Source organism: Ruditapes philippinarum, unplaced genomic scaffold (genome assembly GCF_026571515.1).
Source record: "Ruditapes philippinarum isolate M1 unplaced genomic scaffold, ASM2657151v2 ctg4020_1_1_1_1, whole genome shotgun sequence".
Taxonomy (NCBI): Eukaryota; Metazoa; Mollusca; class Bivalvia; order Venerida; family Veneridae; genus Ruditapes; species Ruditapes philippinarum.
In genome coordinates this window covers 48383-67102 of record NW_026867016.1, presented here as the reverse complement: position 1 = coordinate 67102, position 18720 = coordinate 48383, and the positions used below count along the sequence as shown (strand labels likewise).

The 18720-nt window shown below is 32.5% G+C and overlaps 2 protein-coding genes across 2 annotated transcripts; both read left to right on the top strand.

Annotated features, from left to right (window-relative positions):
* The first annotated feature begins 315 nt into the window (after nt 1-315).
* On the top strand, nt 316-3611 carry LOC132734498 (perlucin-like). Its single transcript, XM_060721242.1, has 5 exons — nt 316-443; nt 1296-1399; nt 1810-1900; nt 2787-3006; nt 3458-3611. The coding sequence occupies exons 1-5, from the start codon at nt 347-349 to the stop codon at nt 3486-3488; spliced, it is 543 nt and encodes a 180-aa protein (XP_060577225.1). The 5' UTR covers nt 316-346; the 3' UTR covers nt 3489-3611.
* A 5697-nt stretch (nt 3612-9308) lies between these two features.
* LOC132734497 (uncharacterized) lies at nt 9309-16033 on the top strand. The gene is made up of 5 exons (XM_060721241.1): nt 9309-9418; nt 9917-10037; nt 11839-11973; nt 13203-14571; nt 15222-16033. The coding sequence occupies exons 2-5, from the start codon at nt 9926-9928 to the stop codon at nt 15274-15276; spliced, it is 1671 nt and encodes a 556-aa protein (XP_060577224.1). The 5' UTR covers nt 9309-9418; nt 9917-9925; the 3' UTR covers nt 15277-16033.
* The last annotated feature ends 2687 nt before the right edge of the window (nt 16034-18720 follow it).

The following is an 18720-nucleotide window of genomic DNA, read 5'->3' as shown; positions in this document are numbered from 1 at the left end:
GTACTGTTGTATCTAATTTGAAGCCTTTTTTAAAATTACAAGTTTTTACAAAGAAAAGATAAAGATTATACCTTTAGTGTGGCTCTACTGTAAAGAAGCATTCTAGTTAAATAAACTAACCAAAATATACAGTAGGTGATAATCAATAATGAACCACACAGTACAATACACATGTTTCTGAAAAACACAAAACACTGAGTTACATTAATTTACATTCTCTCAGTCTTATAAATTAATTTGCTTATCTTAGACATGTTTTCAAAGTTCAAATTTTATATCTTTTATTGCATAATACAAAAAGTACATCCCCCTTTACAGAGATAACGATAAGTTGTATGTCTCGTTCATGAACATCTTATCTATAAGATTGTGGTTTAACATGGATGTAAAGATGAGATGTTCACTGTTATTCACGGTTTTCTCTCTTGTATTATTTCAAAAAGGTTTGTCACTTTGGAAAATACATTGTATAGCTGTAATATTTCATTTAACTGTATTAATAAATTAAATCAATATATTTTTGTCAAAATTTTCAAATAGATTTAAACTTTTTTAATACTAACAAATGCCTCAGAAAAAAGTGAACCACTCTGACAATAAACTACTGCAATCGTTGAAGATTTGAAGCATTTATATATTTCGTTATATGTCACTGTTCTTCCTTGCCATGATATAACCTGGCTACAAACTAATGTGAAATATCATTAAATAAAGAACTATGTCAGGATTGCTCCGTTTTATAATAGCAGTACTTTAACCTTACTTTAAAGATATACTATGCTCATCCTTGAGTTAAATATTTCAATCATGGAAAGAAATTTATTGAAACCTATTAAATTCTTACTGAATATGTCTAATTTGAATAAAAGAAAGAATAAACTATGTAGGGGAAGCTGCGTTCCCTGTAATAGGTAGAGTAAAGTACGTACTTTAAAAACTGTCAAGTTTTTTTCAATGACTCTATATTTGATATTCAACCCCCTACAGTATGTAGAGTTTTAAATATACGAGTATCAAGTTCGTTTGGAGTTAAGACATGTTTATGTTTATTATTTTACAGAAATTACGAGTATCAATATTTTCTAATATCAATTTTGAGCATAGTATAGCTTTATGTCAAGTAAATTTTATATAAGTACTCGTATATACAATGTTTTCGATATATTCATATCCCACAATTCCATGTTCAATTGTGTTCAGAATTTAATGAAATTGGAAATTCATTCCATGATAAGGTAGCAACATTAATAGAAATCTGTGGTTATTTTATCATTAATTATTTATGTTGTTATTAGGGAATAGTGAGTGCAACAACATATGTCCTGTTGGCTGGACTAGGTTCCAGGGATCATGCTATTTCGTTGGCTTCCAACAACTACTTTCATTCGTTGAATCAGCGGTATTACAATTATCTAAAAAATCAGTTTTAATTAGTTCATGCTTTACAAACGAAACCATACCATTGCAGGAGAAAATGTAGATTGATAAATTATTTACATCCGTATTTGTTTGAAATGAAAATATCATTTTTCTATTTTGTCCTTTTTTTTTAGTATATACATGTAATTATAGCTCAGGGTTGACATTAATGTCTAGTAAATTTAACAAATTCCCTCGTACAATGCCACAATAAAGTGCATTTATTTAAACCTTTAAACCCTTTCTTCGTTTTGCCTTTGTAAAAGCGTTAATGAAGGCATCCGGGAGAATTTCACATTAAATTCTAAAATGAGTTCAGGAAAAAAAAAACAATGAAAGAATGTGTTACTATTCCACAATATTTATAGGTTTACCTTGTCTTCATTTCAGCATTTCTGTAAACAGCACAATTCACATCTTATACATGTGGACAATGCTCTGGAAAATACATTCATTAAGGACTATCTGCACAAGACAAATGGTATGTTAAAGTGAAAAGTGAAATGGTCTTCAACCGGCGTAGTTTATAATAGTAATACTGGACAAAACATTTTACTAAAACAACAAAATTATCGCAAAATGATAAGCTGATACTGTGTTCTTCTTGATACCATTGTTTACCTTAGTAATAAAACTTTGAAAGTCACCACTTTAAACCCCATGAATTGTCTAACGACCTATAAATCATAATACGTTTTAAAATATCAACATTATGCTACGTTTTACACCATGTTCCCGATGGCCAAAATAGGCCTATTTTTCCAAAACCTATTCGGTCGTGTAATTTTGGCCATTTGCGCGACTCGCGTTTGTCCTAACATACGATAACTAAACTGTCATATGAATAATGCTACATTTTGGTGAATAAATTAGACTTCAAATTTGCTCCCAATATTTTAGTTCTACGTAATGTTATCAATCAAATTTATGCAAACGGTTTACGTTAACACATACACACTGTTTACAAGTGGTACAGAGGATTTCTGATAGCATCACTTCAGAAGACATTTATTATTTTGAAGTGACATTTATCTGTTGCAATAAAAAAAATAAAACGGGCAAACTAAATGTTTTTATTTGTTTGGGTCGTCAGCTTTGGAAGCGAGAGGTCTTGAGTTCAAATCAATTCAGGAAACTTTTTTAAGCCAAATAAACATTGAATTGAATATCAGTGCAGTGTGCCAATTTGTCTTGTAGCCAATTTACTATAGTTACAACACTGGAAACATGCAGCATTGGTGACACTATACAAACAAATTGGTTTATAATCTCACAACCTTCACCGTTCTGACATTCTGAGACCCAAACAAATTCAGCGCCTTCTGTGCTTTGATTTAATGTATTTACCATGTGAATGTTTGTTGCAGCTGGGAGGTCGTGGCTGGGTATGAGTGACATGGATATTGAGGGTATCTGGCGATGGTATGATAATAATGAAATAGTGAGTTTCACAGATTGGTATCCGGGACAACCAGATAAAGGAGACAACGAAGATTGTGCAACATTTGCCGAATACCACTCTGATCATGCTTATCTTTGGGAAGACTACCCATGTGATCGCAAGCATCACCCAGTTTGTGAGATAAAGTAAATGTTCTGTAATTAAAATGTTATGGTCAATATATGATTAATTATTTCATGTCCAAATTGAATTTATAAATAAGTTTGGTCATCAATCACTAGACTGTATACATGTTTTGTTTGTTTGTTTGATTGGGTTTTATATCACATCGACACAGTATAGGTCATATCGCCGCGTTCCAGCTTTACTGGTGGAGGAAGACCTCAGGTGCCTTTCTGTGCATTATTTCAGGCACGAACGGACACCTGAGTAGAACCACCGACGTTCCGTAAGCTAGCTGGATAGCTTCCTCACATGAAAGAATACAAAGTCCCTGTCGGGAGTCGAACCCACAACGTTGAGGGGCAAGTGGTTTGCCTTGTAAACATGTACAAGAGCCTTAATCACTGATAAAAAAAATATACTGAAAACAATCACTTTACCTAATTTTTTTGTTTCATATACTTTCTTTTTCAGTGTTTGTACTGAGACAGAAATTATCGGATGATCCTTTCAAACCAAATTGAAACTACCTTTATAATATATAAACTATACGATGCTTATATTTTGTTTGGGAAATATTTGAGATGGTTTTCATGTACATTTTAGCTGGAAAAAAAATAATAAAAACAAAAAACTAAAACTGTTCTGTGTTGTTTCAAACTACCACAAACGTCACTGGCGACTTATAAATTATAGTTTTGAAGAAGGAATAGCAGTGATATTGTACACTATTTTCAAAAGTTCACACACAATATCACTGTTAAGCCTTCTTCAAAACAGCGTCCCGAAAGCTATAATTTAAATGTCGCATGTGACGTTCGTGGTAGTGGTAGAGGTGGTGGTGGTGGCGGGAGCAGCAGCAGTATCAGTGGCAGAAGTAGTGGTAGACGTAGTGGTAGTAGTAGTTGTGTTGTTGGTGGTAGTGGTACTAGTAGTAGTAGTGGTAGAACTAGTAGTGGTAGTGATAGTGGTAGTGGTGGTAGTGGTTGGGGTAGTGGTGAGGGGTAGTAGTGGTAGTGGTGGTAGTGATAGGTGTAGTGGTAGGGGGAGTGGTGGTGTTGGCGGTGGTAGTGGTAGTAGTAGTAGTTGTGGTGTTAGTGGTAATGTAGTGGTGATAGTGGTATTGGTTGTAGTGGTGGTAGTTTCACAATATATTTACAGTCATGACACCCTGGGGTTATTTTATTGTTAAAAATGTCTGCACGAACGTTTGAATGATATAGCTTCTTTTCGTCTATGTGAATTTTTTACACGTAAGTTATAAACTAATGAGAAGACATGGACAATAAGTATAAATGAACTTATCATCCGTAATCTTAACAAGTAATAAACCTACTACTAAAAACTGCTCATCTTATCATACATATACGGATGTATTTCATGTACTTTAGGGGACATATAGCATATTTCTTTTATGTATAACAGAAGTGTCTTGTGTTCATAAAAGGACTAATTTTAGATTACTTTCATATAAATAAAAGAACATAAAAAAGTCCAACAACAACACGTATTTTATCAAATCTATTAACGAGCCCAAATTTTATTGACGCATTTCATTAAATAGCTTTATCAGAATAATAACACGTTAAATGCGGGAGCATAGTCCTTTGCTGGCAAAATAAAACGTAAATAATTTAAATAATTATAGCAAAAACACCGCACCTAATGACCAGAGCTAGTGATGCAAGATCACAGGCAGGTTATAAATTTAGTTTGTATATTTACGTTACGCAAATCAGGAACATATCATTGCTATGAATTAACTGACATTTACTGCAGATATTATAAGGTAATGTTGGACTCAATTAACGTCAGGCAAGACTATCACAAATCTTGATAATAGTACACGCTTCCAAACTAGCCGGCCGAGAGGAAAATGTTGTCATTGTCATGCCGAATTGTGCATTCGAGCTTTACGATTGTCTGATATTAGGTAACATTTTTAAAGAAAAGAAATATCACTCTTTCATTATAAACATGCCTTTATTCTTTACGTACTTTTATGCAAAATTGGGACGTTAAATTGAATTGGTTAATAATAAGATGGTATCTAATACAATAAATAATTATGTTGATGGTGTCAAGTTTCAGACATACGGAAGAGCATTAGTGCCAAGTGTATGTTTTTTATTAACTCGAAATTTCGAGTTACTAACTCGAAATTTCGACTTACTTATCTCGAAATTTCGAGTTACTTACTCGAAATTTCGACTTACTCACTCGAAATTTTGAGTTACTTATCTCGAAATTTCGAGTTACTCACTCGAAATTTCGACTTACTAACTCGAAATTTCGACTTACTTACTCGAAATTTTGAGTTACTAACTCGAAATTTCGAGTTACTTACTCGAATTTTCGACTTAGTAACTCGAAATTTCGAGTTAATAAAAAACATACACCTGACACTCATGCTCTTCCGTACAGACATAACAACAAAGCACAAAATAGTTATGAATTAATCTTGGTAAATGTGATATTAGTGATATTCATGATTCGATATTACATTTATTTATATAGCAGATAACAAAAAGGTTATAAATTACATGTATTCATCATTTAAATGTTAATACTCAATCTCTTTACCAAAAGTTTATTTTCAATCAACAATATTTTATAAGAATATCCCCGTGATATATATTTATTGCTTTCATAAATATTTGAAATATATATTTTTGAAAAATGTGCCAATTGTAGACCAATCCACTTTAAACTAGTAATTTATAGGATAGAAAAGATAACAATGTGTTAGTTGCATAGAAAAGGGTTTCTATTATTGACAGACAGATAGGAGATGATATCATTCACTATGACCAAAATGCACTATAAATGATGCAATTAACATGAATTAATTTTATAGCTTCTTTCTTCCCCTAAACGTCGCAGAGAAGGCACGGGGCATCGTCAGATGATTTGCAGCTTGGTAGGTATATAACTATAAACTACCCAGTTCTTCGGTACATCATCTTTGTCGTCTACGACTGAAAACCACCTGCTGATTTGTTCTCTAAAGCCAAGGTGAGTGACACGATTTGGCAGGCAGGCCGAGATAAGTGTGCTAGGATGTGTGAGCTCCTTATTCAGAGTGGCGGCTTTAAAGGCAGGCACTTTGCTGGCGTAACATTCTTTTCCAGGGCTACCTATTTCGTATTGTCTTAGGTTACTGTACAATTAGGTTTTAATTGGCCCCCGTGAATTGATCAATTTTTTAGGCTAAACATTTCTTTCTTTTTATTTTTGCTTATATTGCGTGGACATTGCATGTGGGTACATTGGCAGCATTTTGCAATTCAAAATAAACCATTTAATGACATGGATGGTCTTAAATTGCCAGTTGGAGTATACACTGTTTGTCTATAAAAACAATTTTAGGTTGATATTTTTTCACAAAAGTTACCTATAGCTTAAATATGTAAAAGCTAGTAATATTAGGTAACGCAGTATTAAAGTGTATTCTGATAATTATAGGGACATACACTAGATGTATTTCGTGTATATAAAGGGGTGCATTTTAGGTAATATTTCGGAAATGTTTAGTGTCACATGTGGACTTACTTGCGTATCTTAATAACGGATATTGAATATTGTAACATAGTTTGTAATTTGTATACTCAGTATATATGATTTGTAATCATATATGATTTAAATTATCTCCCAATCATTGCCAAACATTGTCTGTGTCTAAGTTTAAATTTTAATTCGATAAATATGAAGAAAATCTCAGCAATAATATAGTATCATGTCCTATTTAACGTCGTATATTACCGGCTAAAATAGCTTTATATAGTCGTAAAATAGGGACATATATGACATGCTTGATATGTATGCTCTATATTTTTCAATTATCAAATATATACTTGATAACATAGTCATGTTAGGTTATTCGAGACGAGATAAATCTATTATAATACTCCCGTAGGTATGGCAGATTGTAGAGTAAATCTTACTTCGTGTTTTGTAATATGAAAATATTGCTCGTATATATGAAGTATAACGGTGAAATATTGTCACACAAACTTCTCTAGAGAAACATATCTTTCTTATAAATGTCATCCGAGATATGTATATTCCGTTATAAAACAGTTCTCAATTACAAACAACCGGAAGCCGTTAGGTTCTGTCCCGTGAATCAGTCTAGAAACGGCACTTAAAATACGTCTGGTAAATTTATCGTTATTTAAGAATTATGAAAAAACGCACTCTTTGTAACACTATAAGTTTATTAAAATTGTATTGTATATTTTGTACATGATTAATTTACACAATTTAACATCATTATCTTAAGCACATACAAAAGCATTGCACCAAATGTTACACTGTCGTGTGTATAGAATTGGCGTTCCCGTTTTGTTTTTGTTTTTTACTTATTCTGGAAATTTCGTCTGGCTTGGGGTGTCAGATGAGTTGCGTGCTTTACAAAGGCACGCTTAGGGTGAAGTAACTTTACCGTTTTGAATGAAGTAATTTCATACGCTGTTTGTAAAAAAATAGTTACGGGTGCAATGGCATAAATTTCCATGGACATTTATTTTATTAGTATAAAGAGTTTAAAATATTATGAAATATGAGTATGCAAAAAATAAATCTGATCGGAATATCCGTCCCTCGAGAACATGTCCATGGGCGGGAACTAGGCAAACAGATATCCCACCGACTCGTGTTAAAATGTTTAAAGCTACTGATAGATGGCAATGACACAGCAAGGTGAAGCCAGGTTTTGATCCCCTAATGTCTATAACTGTCACAAAGAACTGGTTACAGAATAGAGAAAATCTTAATTTCTAAAATTGCCATATCGATGTAAAATGATGTTCATATATTAGAATGTTACCTTCAGAAAATAAAATAATCATCATCATCCTCATCATAATCATAATCATTATTCATCATCATTATCATCATAATAATCATACCAATCGTCTTATTTATTCTTTATTATCGTCTTTATTCTTATCGTCATCATAATCGTTATCAACAACATCATTATCATTATTGTCATCATCTTTATCACCACCATCATCATTATAATTTGAATCAGCAACCTTATCATCATCATCATCATTATTATTATCATCAAAACCATCATCATCATTATTATCATCAGCATCTTGACTATTATCACCATTATCAAAATCATCATCATTTTTATCAAAATCATCATCATTTTTATCAAAAGCATCATCATTATTATCATCAACATCGACCATTTTAACCCTTCGTTAGAAAATAAAATACCTTTACTTTTCAACAATTTTACTATTGATAAAAACACATACATCTAGCTTTTTTGTCGTCATGACAGGGGAAGTGTACACTGAATTAATGGTCAGTAATTTCAGAATGCAATAACAGGAAAAATATGCAAATATGTATTCCCACAGCGGACATCAATTTGCCGTGTATCCATTAGTTGATATTGTAATTTTATACTGTCGATTATTCAATCATTGTTTGAATACAAAATGTTTATTAAATTGTCGTATGGATGAGACATACTAGTACATGCTTCTTTAACCTGTTGTTACAGTTTGTAACAGTACTATGCTGAAATCGTATAAATGTACCATAGATAATGTAAACAAACTTAACTCTGTCCGTGAGGAAGTTTATTGTTATATGTTATCCTTGTACGGCAATATCTATAAGAAAAGAAGTTAGGTTTCTAGAAGGTTTTTAATTATAAAAAGTATAGAATTTTCCGGGGAAAAATTTTATAAACCCCTAAAAGAAAAAGTACATGCTCTTTTGTGTATCATTTATCACTGCATTTTTCTTGAATACTGAATGCAGCGTAATGTCGATGAAATGTTGCACTCCCATAAATAAATAAACTTGCATATATCATGAACACGTTACATTCTTAAGTTAACAGCTAAATCCATCCTGTCACGAACAACTTAAATTGACGTATTTCTCTCAAAAACAAACTAACTCCCCTAATAAACAGACTTATTCCTCTCATAAACAGACTTATAAGTCCGATTCCTTTCGTACACAAACTTATTATCTTCATAAACATACCCCCCCCCCTCATAACTGACTTATTCCCCTCTTTTATGAATTTTTCCTCTCATAGACACACATATTCCTATCATAAACAGACTTATTCCCCTCATTTACAGACTTATTCCTCTCATAGATAATGATTTTACCGTGAGAATACAGAAAATGACAAAAACGCATTTTATTTAATCAATATATCTAAATATTTCACTTAAAAGTATATTATAAATGTTCGCATTAGTTAAGGTTATATATAATACGGTGTTAAACGGGTACTGACCCGCCAGTCACCGCGTGCTATATTTAGAACAGTCACGTTGTATGCCATGCTGTTAGGTAGTATGTTATAAAATCAATTATAAAACAACTTAAAAGTTTCGATCAGTACAGAAAATATAAAATAAGATTTTCATAAACAGCGACGGATTTGAAAAGGTAAGTTCACCTTTTTTCACTTATATACAATATAAATAAATTTGCATGATTATGCAGAATAGTAATTTCAGTTTAAATAAATTTATTTTATCGCAAATATGATGAAAACTTTTTTAGTTGATGAATTTTAATCTATTTTGTAAAATACAACTTGCATAAAAAATAGAAATAGAAATAAAAGTCATGATAATAAAAAGTGTAAGGAACAAATTTAAGTTAGGCACATACTAGGGTTTATATATTTATATATAATTATAAATGATCATTTCAAATTATATTTTATTCTTTGTAAAATGAGTAAGTAAATTGTTTGGTTTTAGAAGTTATATGAATAAAATAAAATATTAAAACAATATAAAAAATGAAGAGAATATTGCACGTAATGTTATTTGGATCTAAATTTTTCAAGCATTTATCGAACTACATTGTGGCTATTCCAGTTCGTCAGACTTTGTACTTATTGTAATATTATATGTTAATTAATTAATTTCTTTGCAGGTCACAGATATGCCTGGTACTAACACGACTAAATCCCGTGATACCGTCGTTAACATATCGGATACGGGTACAGTTGCTAGCGATGCTTGGGCACCGAAAGATATGAACAAGAAATATAACGGTAAAGAAATTTCGTGTAACTTACCTCTTACAAAACGGAATTATTTCCATTTAGATGTTAATATCACTTTCAAATTGTTAGTACTACAATTTCTAGGACAGTTATTAACATATAACATACAACAGTAACATAATCAAAGTGCTGCAGCACTGAATGCGACGGACATGCAACCGGAGAGACATTAAGGCTTTTTTTAGAAAAACAAAACAAAAAACAAAACACAAAACACAAAATATATAACAGAGAAAATTTGTTCCATACAAGTTCGAAATTTGTAAAGCAACATATTTTGTGTCCCAAACTGATATAATTCAGATTTTCTACTTTCAAGCATTTAAATACAGAATGAAATGTATGCCTAAAAACTCAGGTCAAACTTGTAAATCAGTGTCCTGATATATCGATTTAATTATTCCAAGAAATGATATGTAAATAGAAGAAAAAACTGACAACGAAATATTTCTAAAATAAAACCATGCAAATAAACTTCAAGCATAATACATTATACATGTGAGAATGCTATTTAGAATTGCTTCGTGTTATCATAGTGGGCATATAGACAATAAAATATAAGTCATTTGTATTGCATGTAATCCGCTGGTTTATTACATTTATAATGTGTACTAATCGCCTGTCCAAAAATCAGCACAAGTGAAGCAGAATCTATTTTTAGAATAGCGAAGGTTAACTCATATCGTGACCTAGAAAAATATGTAAACAAACCACAAGAATCGGAAGTAGAACTGATATTATAACTTCCTTCAATAAAGATTACCATGAAAGACTTCATGGTGGTAAAGTGTTGAAAAACTCTCTTGTTACATGCATTTTTAAAAAATAAATATTTATACTAACCATTGTACTGTATCTAATTTATTAATAACTGCTGAATATTCAGCTAAACCCGCGGTATGAGTCACGAAAATAGTTCTTCTTATATTAATGCGCGAGTTATTCTAGAGTCACAAAAAACTTTTGATTTGTTAATAATAATGTTTTGTATAATGTAGAAATATTTATTTCCTACTAATAATTTCTTGGAACTCAGAGCTTACACCTTTATTATAGTATAATTTGCTGTCCTACTTTTTCGACAGCGGTAAATGGTTTCGGCAGTAATTTGCATATTGCGCAATAATACTACGGGACTACAACGTTTTTATTAATCAAATACGTTCATATTTTAACTTGGATAACTTAATTTGAAATTGAAAAGGCTAAATATGGAAGATATTAAGATATCCCGACAAAGTATCGGTGTTTTAAAGGATCAAATTCATGTACTATTTCTTGGGCTGTTAATCGGCTGAGGACACCTTGCGCGATTGTAGCCGACGAAATCCCATGTGTAGATGACTTAGCTCTGAACGCGCCTGACGGCGCGTCCGTCGCAATTAAAATTACTGACTAAGAGTGATTTATATACTCCATTCCTGGTTATACAGTGATCATAAGAATGTTAAAAGAAAGGAAACAATATCATAATCTTTTCTTTCAAATCCCGACTGCATTAAGACCAGTTTACACAATATTAAATAGCTTCAGATATGTTCAAGTTTGAAACAACGAAAGTTCAATTTAAATATTTAATAAGTTCCATTAGTATGTAGCTCATTTTCTATCAAATTATAGCATAATAAAGTTTCGCGAAAGTAAATGTTTTATAAGTATCACAGTATCATATAAATGTTATAAAACTCAAGATACTTAAACCTTTAAGACTAGTTCGGAATGTTGAGTTCGAGAAATGCTAGAGCCGCGAAAATATCAGATGTAACAGTATAATGTTAATGTATTTAAGAACCCGGAAGTAGAAACCCATTAAAGCGGGTGCTGATTGTGGGAGCCGGGGCAGCTGGCACGTCTGCAGCTTATAGTCTTGGAAAGAATCGTGAGAAGTTTGATGTTCAAATCTGGGAGAAAGGATCAGTTCCGGGTAATTTTGTTTGTTAATCAACTTTATTTAGATACATTTATCTACAACTTTATTTACATCAGAATACATGCATTTGGTATTGATAGCAATGCATATACTTACTTATCCAAACTAATTTTTGGGGGCTTAATGGCAAGACTATTTCGCCGTTTTGATCGTTAATTATGCCTTAAAAATCCATATATTTTTTTTTAATTTCTTTAGAAATTTGAAACTAGTGCTTAATAATGTTTTATTAATATATTTAGAGCATTGAGATGTTTAACAACTGAATAAAGTAGCTTAAAATGTGCAGTAATTTAATGTGTCGTTACAGTAGCAAAATGTTATATAGTGGTATTTTACTGCCACAGTATATAAACAAAATCACTGTACCATTTCTTGTGAGTCTATATATAATTCAATGTGTACCCTGACTTGGGAGTAAAAGTACATGTTACTTCCGATCACGGGTATCTTACTTGGGAGCTTGTACATTACTTGCGATAACAGGAAGTTCACTTGTTTATATACTGTGACTTCCATACAAAATATTAATTCACTATATTTTTACCAATTGCCAACATGGCAAAGAAGAAAAAATATAGTTCATCTTTGTGGCAAATGAGTTACCAAAAAAAAAAAGAAGTTTTTGCGAAATAAAAGTGAGAGAACTTCTGAGGCTTACAGTGCCTTTGAACGTTATTGCATTCATCAGAGGAGTACGACTGTATCACATAATGTTTCTTTTAAACAAGATAGTATGACCTTATACAGAAGACAGTTCACACACAAATCATCCTATCATTCTAATAACATAAAGCTGTACACAAGGTGTTATTTCGGACATTATTCATGTGACCGATATAAACTTATACTACACACTGTTACACGTGATATTAATTTCAATATAACTTCTAAACAACGAACCTCGCCCTCCTGTAAAAAATGTGTAAGGCTATATCTTCTGAAAAATATCTATACAATTTTAAAAATGTAAATCATGTTGTTTCCTGAACAAAATATTATGCTGATATGATATTATAAGCAGGTGGTGGGGGTTAACGTTAGGCAAAAATTTCGTACATGCATCATTCCCTTATCAAACATATTTCTTTCATACGGGTGTTTTGGAACTATATGCTTTGTCAAAAATAAAATAAAACTTTGTTGACTACAGACAGTAGACTTATACACTTTAACTTTATATCAGACAGTCAGACAGTTCACGTTTCTTTCAATTTTAATAGGCGGTGTTGCTGCTACTGCAAGTTTAGAGAAACAACGCGGCACATATGTAAACTACGGAGTACAAGGCGGGACACCGACATATAGGAACACGTTAAACATACTTCAAGAACATGGTCTTGATACACACCCAGTTCATATGATGATTTCTTTCGGTAAAGAAAAAACAGCATGGACAAACTACGCCGATTCTGAACTTACACAACGATTAAGCAAAGACATCGCAAAATTTGAGAAGACATTGAAATTAATTCACAGATTTGAACCTATTTTTATATTCCTTCCCATTGCAAAGGTTTTGAAATGGTTCGGATATTCTGATGAATTTATGAACGAAATGGTTTTTCCACTTACAGCGCTGTTCTTCGGCACCGGCAACCAGACGCCTAACGTATCGACTGCAATCATGGCACGCGTATTTTTGGATGATGATTTGAGATTATTTGACTACGACACAAAAAGACTTTTGAGTCAAACTCCGGAAATGTTTGCGTTTCCAAATTTGGAGAATATGTATGAAACTATTATATCTACTTCCGGTGCCAAGTTTTTCCGCAACAGGCCGGTTAAATGTGTGGAGAGAAAGCGTGGGAAAGTTTATGTAACAGATATGAATGGTACAAATGAAGAATTCGACGAGATTATTTTTGCGTGTGATGCAGAAACAGCTCTTAAAGTGTTGAAAGATCCAAGTTACATGGAACGTAAGACGCTGGGTAATGTGAGATATTTCAATGACCTGATTATAACACACGATGACGAAGACTACATGAACTCTCATTATGAGTTACATAAAGACAGGGACCAGTATCTCGTCCGCACCGACCCGGATGATCCATCTAAGATTGAAATGTCCTTTGATTTATCGAATTATCAACCCCAGTTGAAAAAAATTAGGGATCAAAATCAACACGTGTTTCAAACCATTTATCTGGACGATGAATCCTCGGATATATGGACTTTAAACAAAGTCAATCCCGAGAAAATCATGCTAAAACATTGGTGGCGCCAGTTTTCACACACGTGGCGCCATTTTGCATTTACTGTCCCATTAATGAGATACATTCAAGGTGAGCGACATTCTTATTTCTGTGGATCATATACTTTGGTCAACACTCACGAGGTTGCCGTTATGTCAGGCTTCTCGGCTGCCTATAGAATCGGATCACCTTATCCTTTTGATCATGATCAACTCGCCAAGAAACAGTTTGATCATTATCTCATGGTCATTCATGGACGTCCGAGAAAAACGGGATTCAATTGTTCAACAATCAAATCGCTGTTCTTGGCTATAGTAATGAGAATATTCATGCTTCTGTCGCTCATGATCGGCGCATGCGTGAACAGGAAAAGAGATGACGTTGAACCAGGGTAAACAATTCCTTTCATTCTTCTGCCAAATAACATTGCGAAAGTAATATCTAGGTATTTTCAATCGTTAATAATTACTGTGCCATTGTCACATGAACATGTATATTTTTTACCAGACTGTATTATATTAAACAACAGTATCATAATCGAGTGGCGTGATCCGTAATGTCAGACGCTGCTAAAAGTATATGATTATTTAGCGTGATTGTACGAGAACAATGTATCTACATCTAAACATTTTGATATTTATTCTTGGATTTTAATAGAACAGATAACACTCCGAGATCTTGGCTTTGTAAAACTTACTAATTTCAGCTCTAGATCTGACATTTAAACATATTTATTTAAGCTCGATTGCAAAAGAAGTTCTTGCAACTTATATTAATCGCTTTCGATTCAGCTTCCTGGAACCAACCAGTAATGATTTCATATGAAGATACATGGTCGTGACTCGATTATAAGCTCGAACCCATGATCCCTGGGTTGAGAGGCAGACCTTATACCACTAGGCCACCGCTCCCCTAACAACAACCCTTCTGAATATGTATTTCCAATATGGAGATTTACATTACATTCTCTCTACATGTTGCAGCACACAACTTTAAAGTTATTTGTGATATAATCATAAAGCTATTTTCTGTTTATTTCAGGAAAGGTTACGGTCAATCAGTTTACAATGGTCTAGAGGGCTGGCCGAAACGTTAAACTAACTCAAGGACTGTACCTAGTTAGTTATCTGCAAAGCTGAACAACAGAACATACACTGATAACGCTTTATATAAGTTATATAAGACTGTTTGATTATGATTTAATGCAATAATCTTTTTTTTTTATTGAAGAAAAGTGATATTACATACGTATCAGATATTCAGTCCTTATCGGAAATGTTAAACTATTCTAAACATGAATTGTTTACTGTAAAAAAACTGAAGTATTATTTTAAAGAGAAAGAAGTTTATTTTAAAGTAGTTATTGCTTGTTGTGTCCAGTATTTCAGACATGAATTTGTTACAGGGAATCACTAATTATTGAGATAAGAGTGAACGCTCACATATAATCACCACGTGTCGCTTTAAACTCTCTGGAAATGGTCTTAATTGCGAACACATGGTGCGTAAAACGGAGATAAAAGCTTGGCGTGAAATAACGGTAGAATATAAAACATCTCTTGACACACAGAAATTAATGGTCACTTTTGATATTCGTACTTGTAAAAGGCTTTTCATTAGGAACAATTTCACTCGCCTCAACGATATAACGGAAGCTCCGTCGGACATGCTTTTAAAGCCAAGGTAAAATATTCATTGAAACGATACTGGTACATGTAAATGTTGTTATGTTTTAAACTAAACTACATTAATAAATAAGTCTTAACTACTCAAATGAAGGGATGGACAAGTGATTAAGGTGCTTGCCTCTCAACCCGGAGAACATATGTTCGAGCCTTCCTATGGTCACAACCAATGTTTCTTCATATGACTTTTACTTTCTAAATATAATCTTCAGCCACAAATCACACACACATATCTGTGTACATTACGATAATTTCAGAAACATATTTTTTCAGTATTTATTAAGATACTAAACTGGGCAGTTTTCCCAGTATAAACTTAATTTTCCTGGTTATTTACTATTAAAATGAAACAAAACAAGATTTGTCGGTAGGGCAGTGTGCTCGGCTATTCTGTGCGTCGACGCATGGGTGAGTTCAATACCTTTCCATCGAATAGTCGAGTTAAAAATGGCAGATGCACTTCTCTTACATTTTCTGCTAAATGTCCCATAAAAACTCGTATTTTATGCATGGATACACGTTGTACATAGTTATTTTTCAAAGCAAAATGTTGTCTATATATTATAATTAAATTTAAGTTTGTACATCGAAAAAAAACTGCACAACAATAAAGTAAATAATCATAAAATGAATGGTTTCAACACCATTTTGTTAATTATTATCTGGTTAATAAATTTATATTCAAATTGATAAATCCCTACTTTGACCTTTCATTTGAATAACAATACATTAACAAACATTGACATGTGCTCTGTGTGGTGAAATTCTTATTTTATCAACTAACCTGATTATTAGAAATGGACAATTAAGGTAGTTCATGGAAAGTATTTTCATGGAGTAAGAGAAATAACCACGTCAGAGATAGACAGAGTGAACACTAGCAAGTTGTCTCCCCTATTGTTTCATGGTAAGACAAAGACGAATAAACACATTTAGTAAAACTCACTTTATTATAAAACAAATAGGATACAAAAACACAAGAAATATAACTGAATGCAGAGACGTTAAAATGCTTGATGTATTTATATGCTTCTGCTGAAGGTAATAGGTACCTCCCTTTCTCACCCTACTTACAGGGTCCACACTTTACCATTGCATAACATTGATATAGGTTCTTTTTTCAAAGGTCAGGGTCATATTTTAATGACTTAATATGAAAATTTTGTATTAAAAGTTTTGTCTACTAAATATAAATGTTGTAGCAAATTCTATCCAATTTTGCAAACATAGACTTTATGTGAAATATTTCTATCATGTTTAATTGAAACAAGAACAAGAGCTGTCGGAAGGACAGCACGCTCGACTATTCTAAGTGCTTGATAGTAAAAGAGCCTTGATAATGTTAAATTTTTTAAGATCACAAAAGGTCTAATTTTTTTTTAATAAATTCATGTTATAGGCCTTAGAGAGAGTCTAATTATACAGTATTGGCTTGACTATTCGGAAGGTAATGTCACAAGGTTGTTTTATTGAGTATAATAATACTAATTACCTATGAATACAAAAATTTGACAGAAAAGGTACAAAGGGATTCTAATTAAGATGTTTTATCAAGTAAATCACTGCTTTATTATTATGAATGCATAAAATTGTCCCAAAAAAGGCACAAACCCTTCAGTAGTAATTGAGATAACAGCTTACAAGCAAAACTTTACCATGAATTTCTAAGTTGAAAAAGGGGAGAAAAATCAGCCTAAATGCAAGATAGAATTATGGATCTTTGTCAGTGACCTACAATTATGACCCTAAATGCATATGTGAAGTTTTAGATAAATATCTTTAATAGTTATTGAGATATGTAAAACTTGCATGTTAACATTAACCAAGAGACTAAGTAGAAAAGGGGATATGAATCAGCCTTAATGCAAGATAGAGTTATGAAACTTGGTCAGTGACATACAATTATGACCCTCCAATTATGACCCTAAGTGCATGTGTAAACATTCAAGTAAATATCTTTGAAGACCTTTAACCTTTAACCAAAATTTCTAAGTTTCAAAGGGGCAAATAATTCTTCAAATTTTGCAGGCAGAGTTATGCAATTTTGCAAACTGATGTACATTGTTACTATAAAAAAGTATTTTAAATTTCAATTGAATATCTCAAGCAATAATTGAGATATTTGACTTTACAAAAGAACTTTAACCAAAATTTCTAAGTTCCAAAGGAGCATAATTCTGTCAATATTGTAGGCAGAGTTATCCAACTTGTCAATCTGATGTACCTTGTTACTATAAATAAGTATTGTAAGTTTCAATTGAATATCTCAAGCAATAGTTGAGATATTTGACTTTACAAAAAACTTTAACCAAAATTTCTAAGTTAAAAAGGGGCATAATTCTGTCAATATTGTAGACAGAGTTATCTCACTTGTCAATCTGATGTACCTTGTTACTATAAATAAGTATCGTAAGTTTCAATTGAATATCTCAAGTAATTATTGAGATATTTGACTTTACAAAAAACTTTAACCAAAATTTCTAAGTTAAAAAGGGGCATAATTCTGTCAATATTGTAGGCAGAGTTATCCAACTTGTCAATCTGATGTACCTTGTTACTATAAATAAGTATTGTAAGTTTCAATTGAATATCTCAAGTAATTATTGAGATATTTGACTTTACAAAAAACTTTAACCAACGCAGACGCCGACGCGGACGCGGACGCGGACGCCGACGCCGGGGCGACTACAATAGCTCTCATATTCTTCGAATAGTCGAGCTAAAAATGGTTTTTGCTAACCTTGTGTGTTAAAAACTGAAAGCAACACCCTGGGTCAAACCACCTCACCTGCTGGAGCTAAGAGATGCATAGACTCCAGTAATTTGAACCCATTTACTTGCCTCTCACCATCACA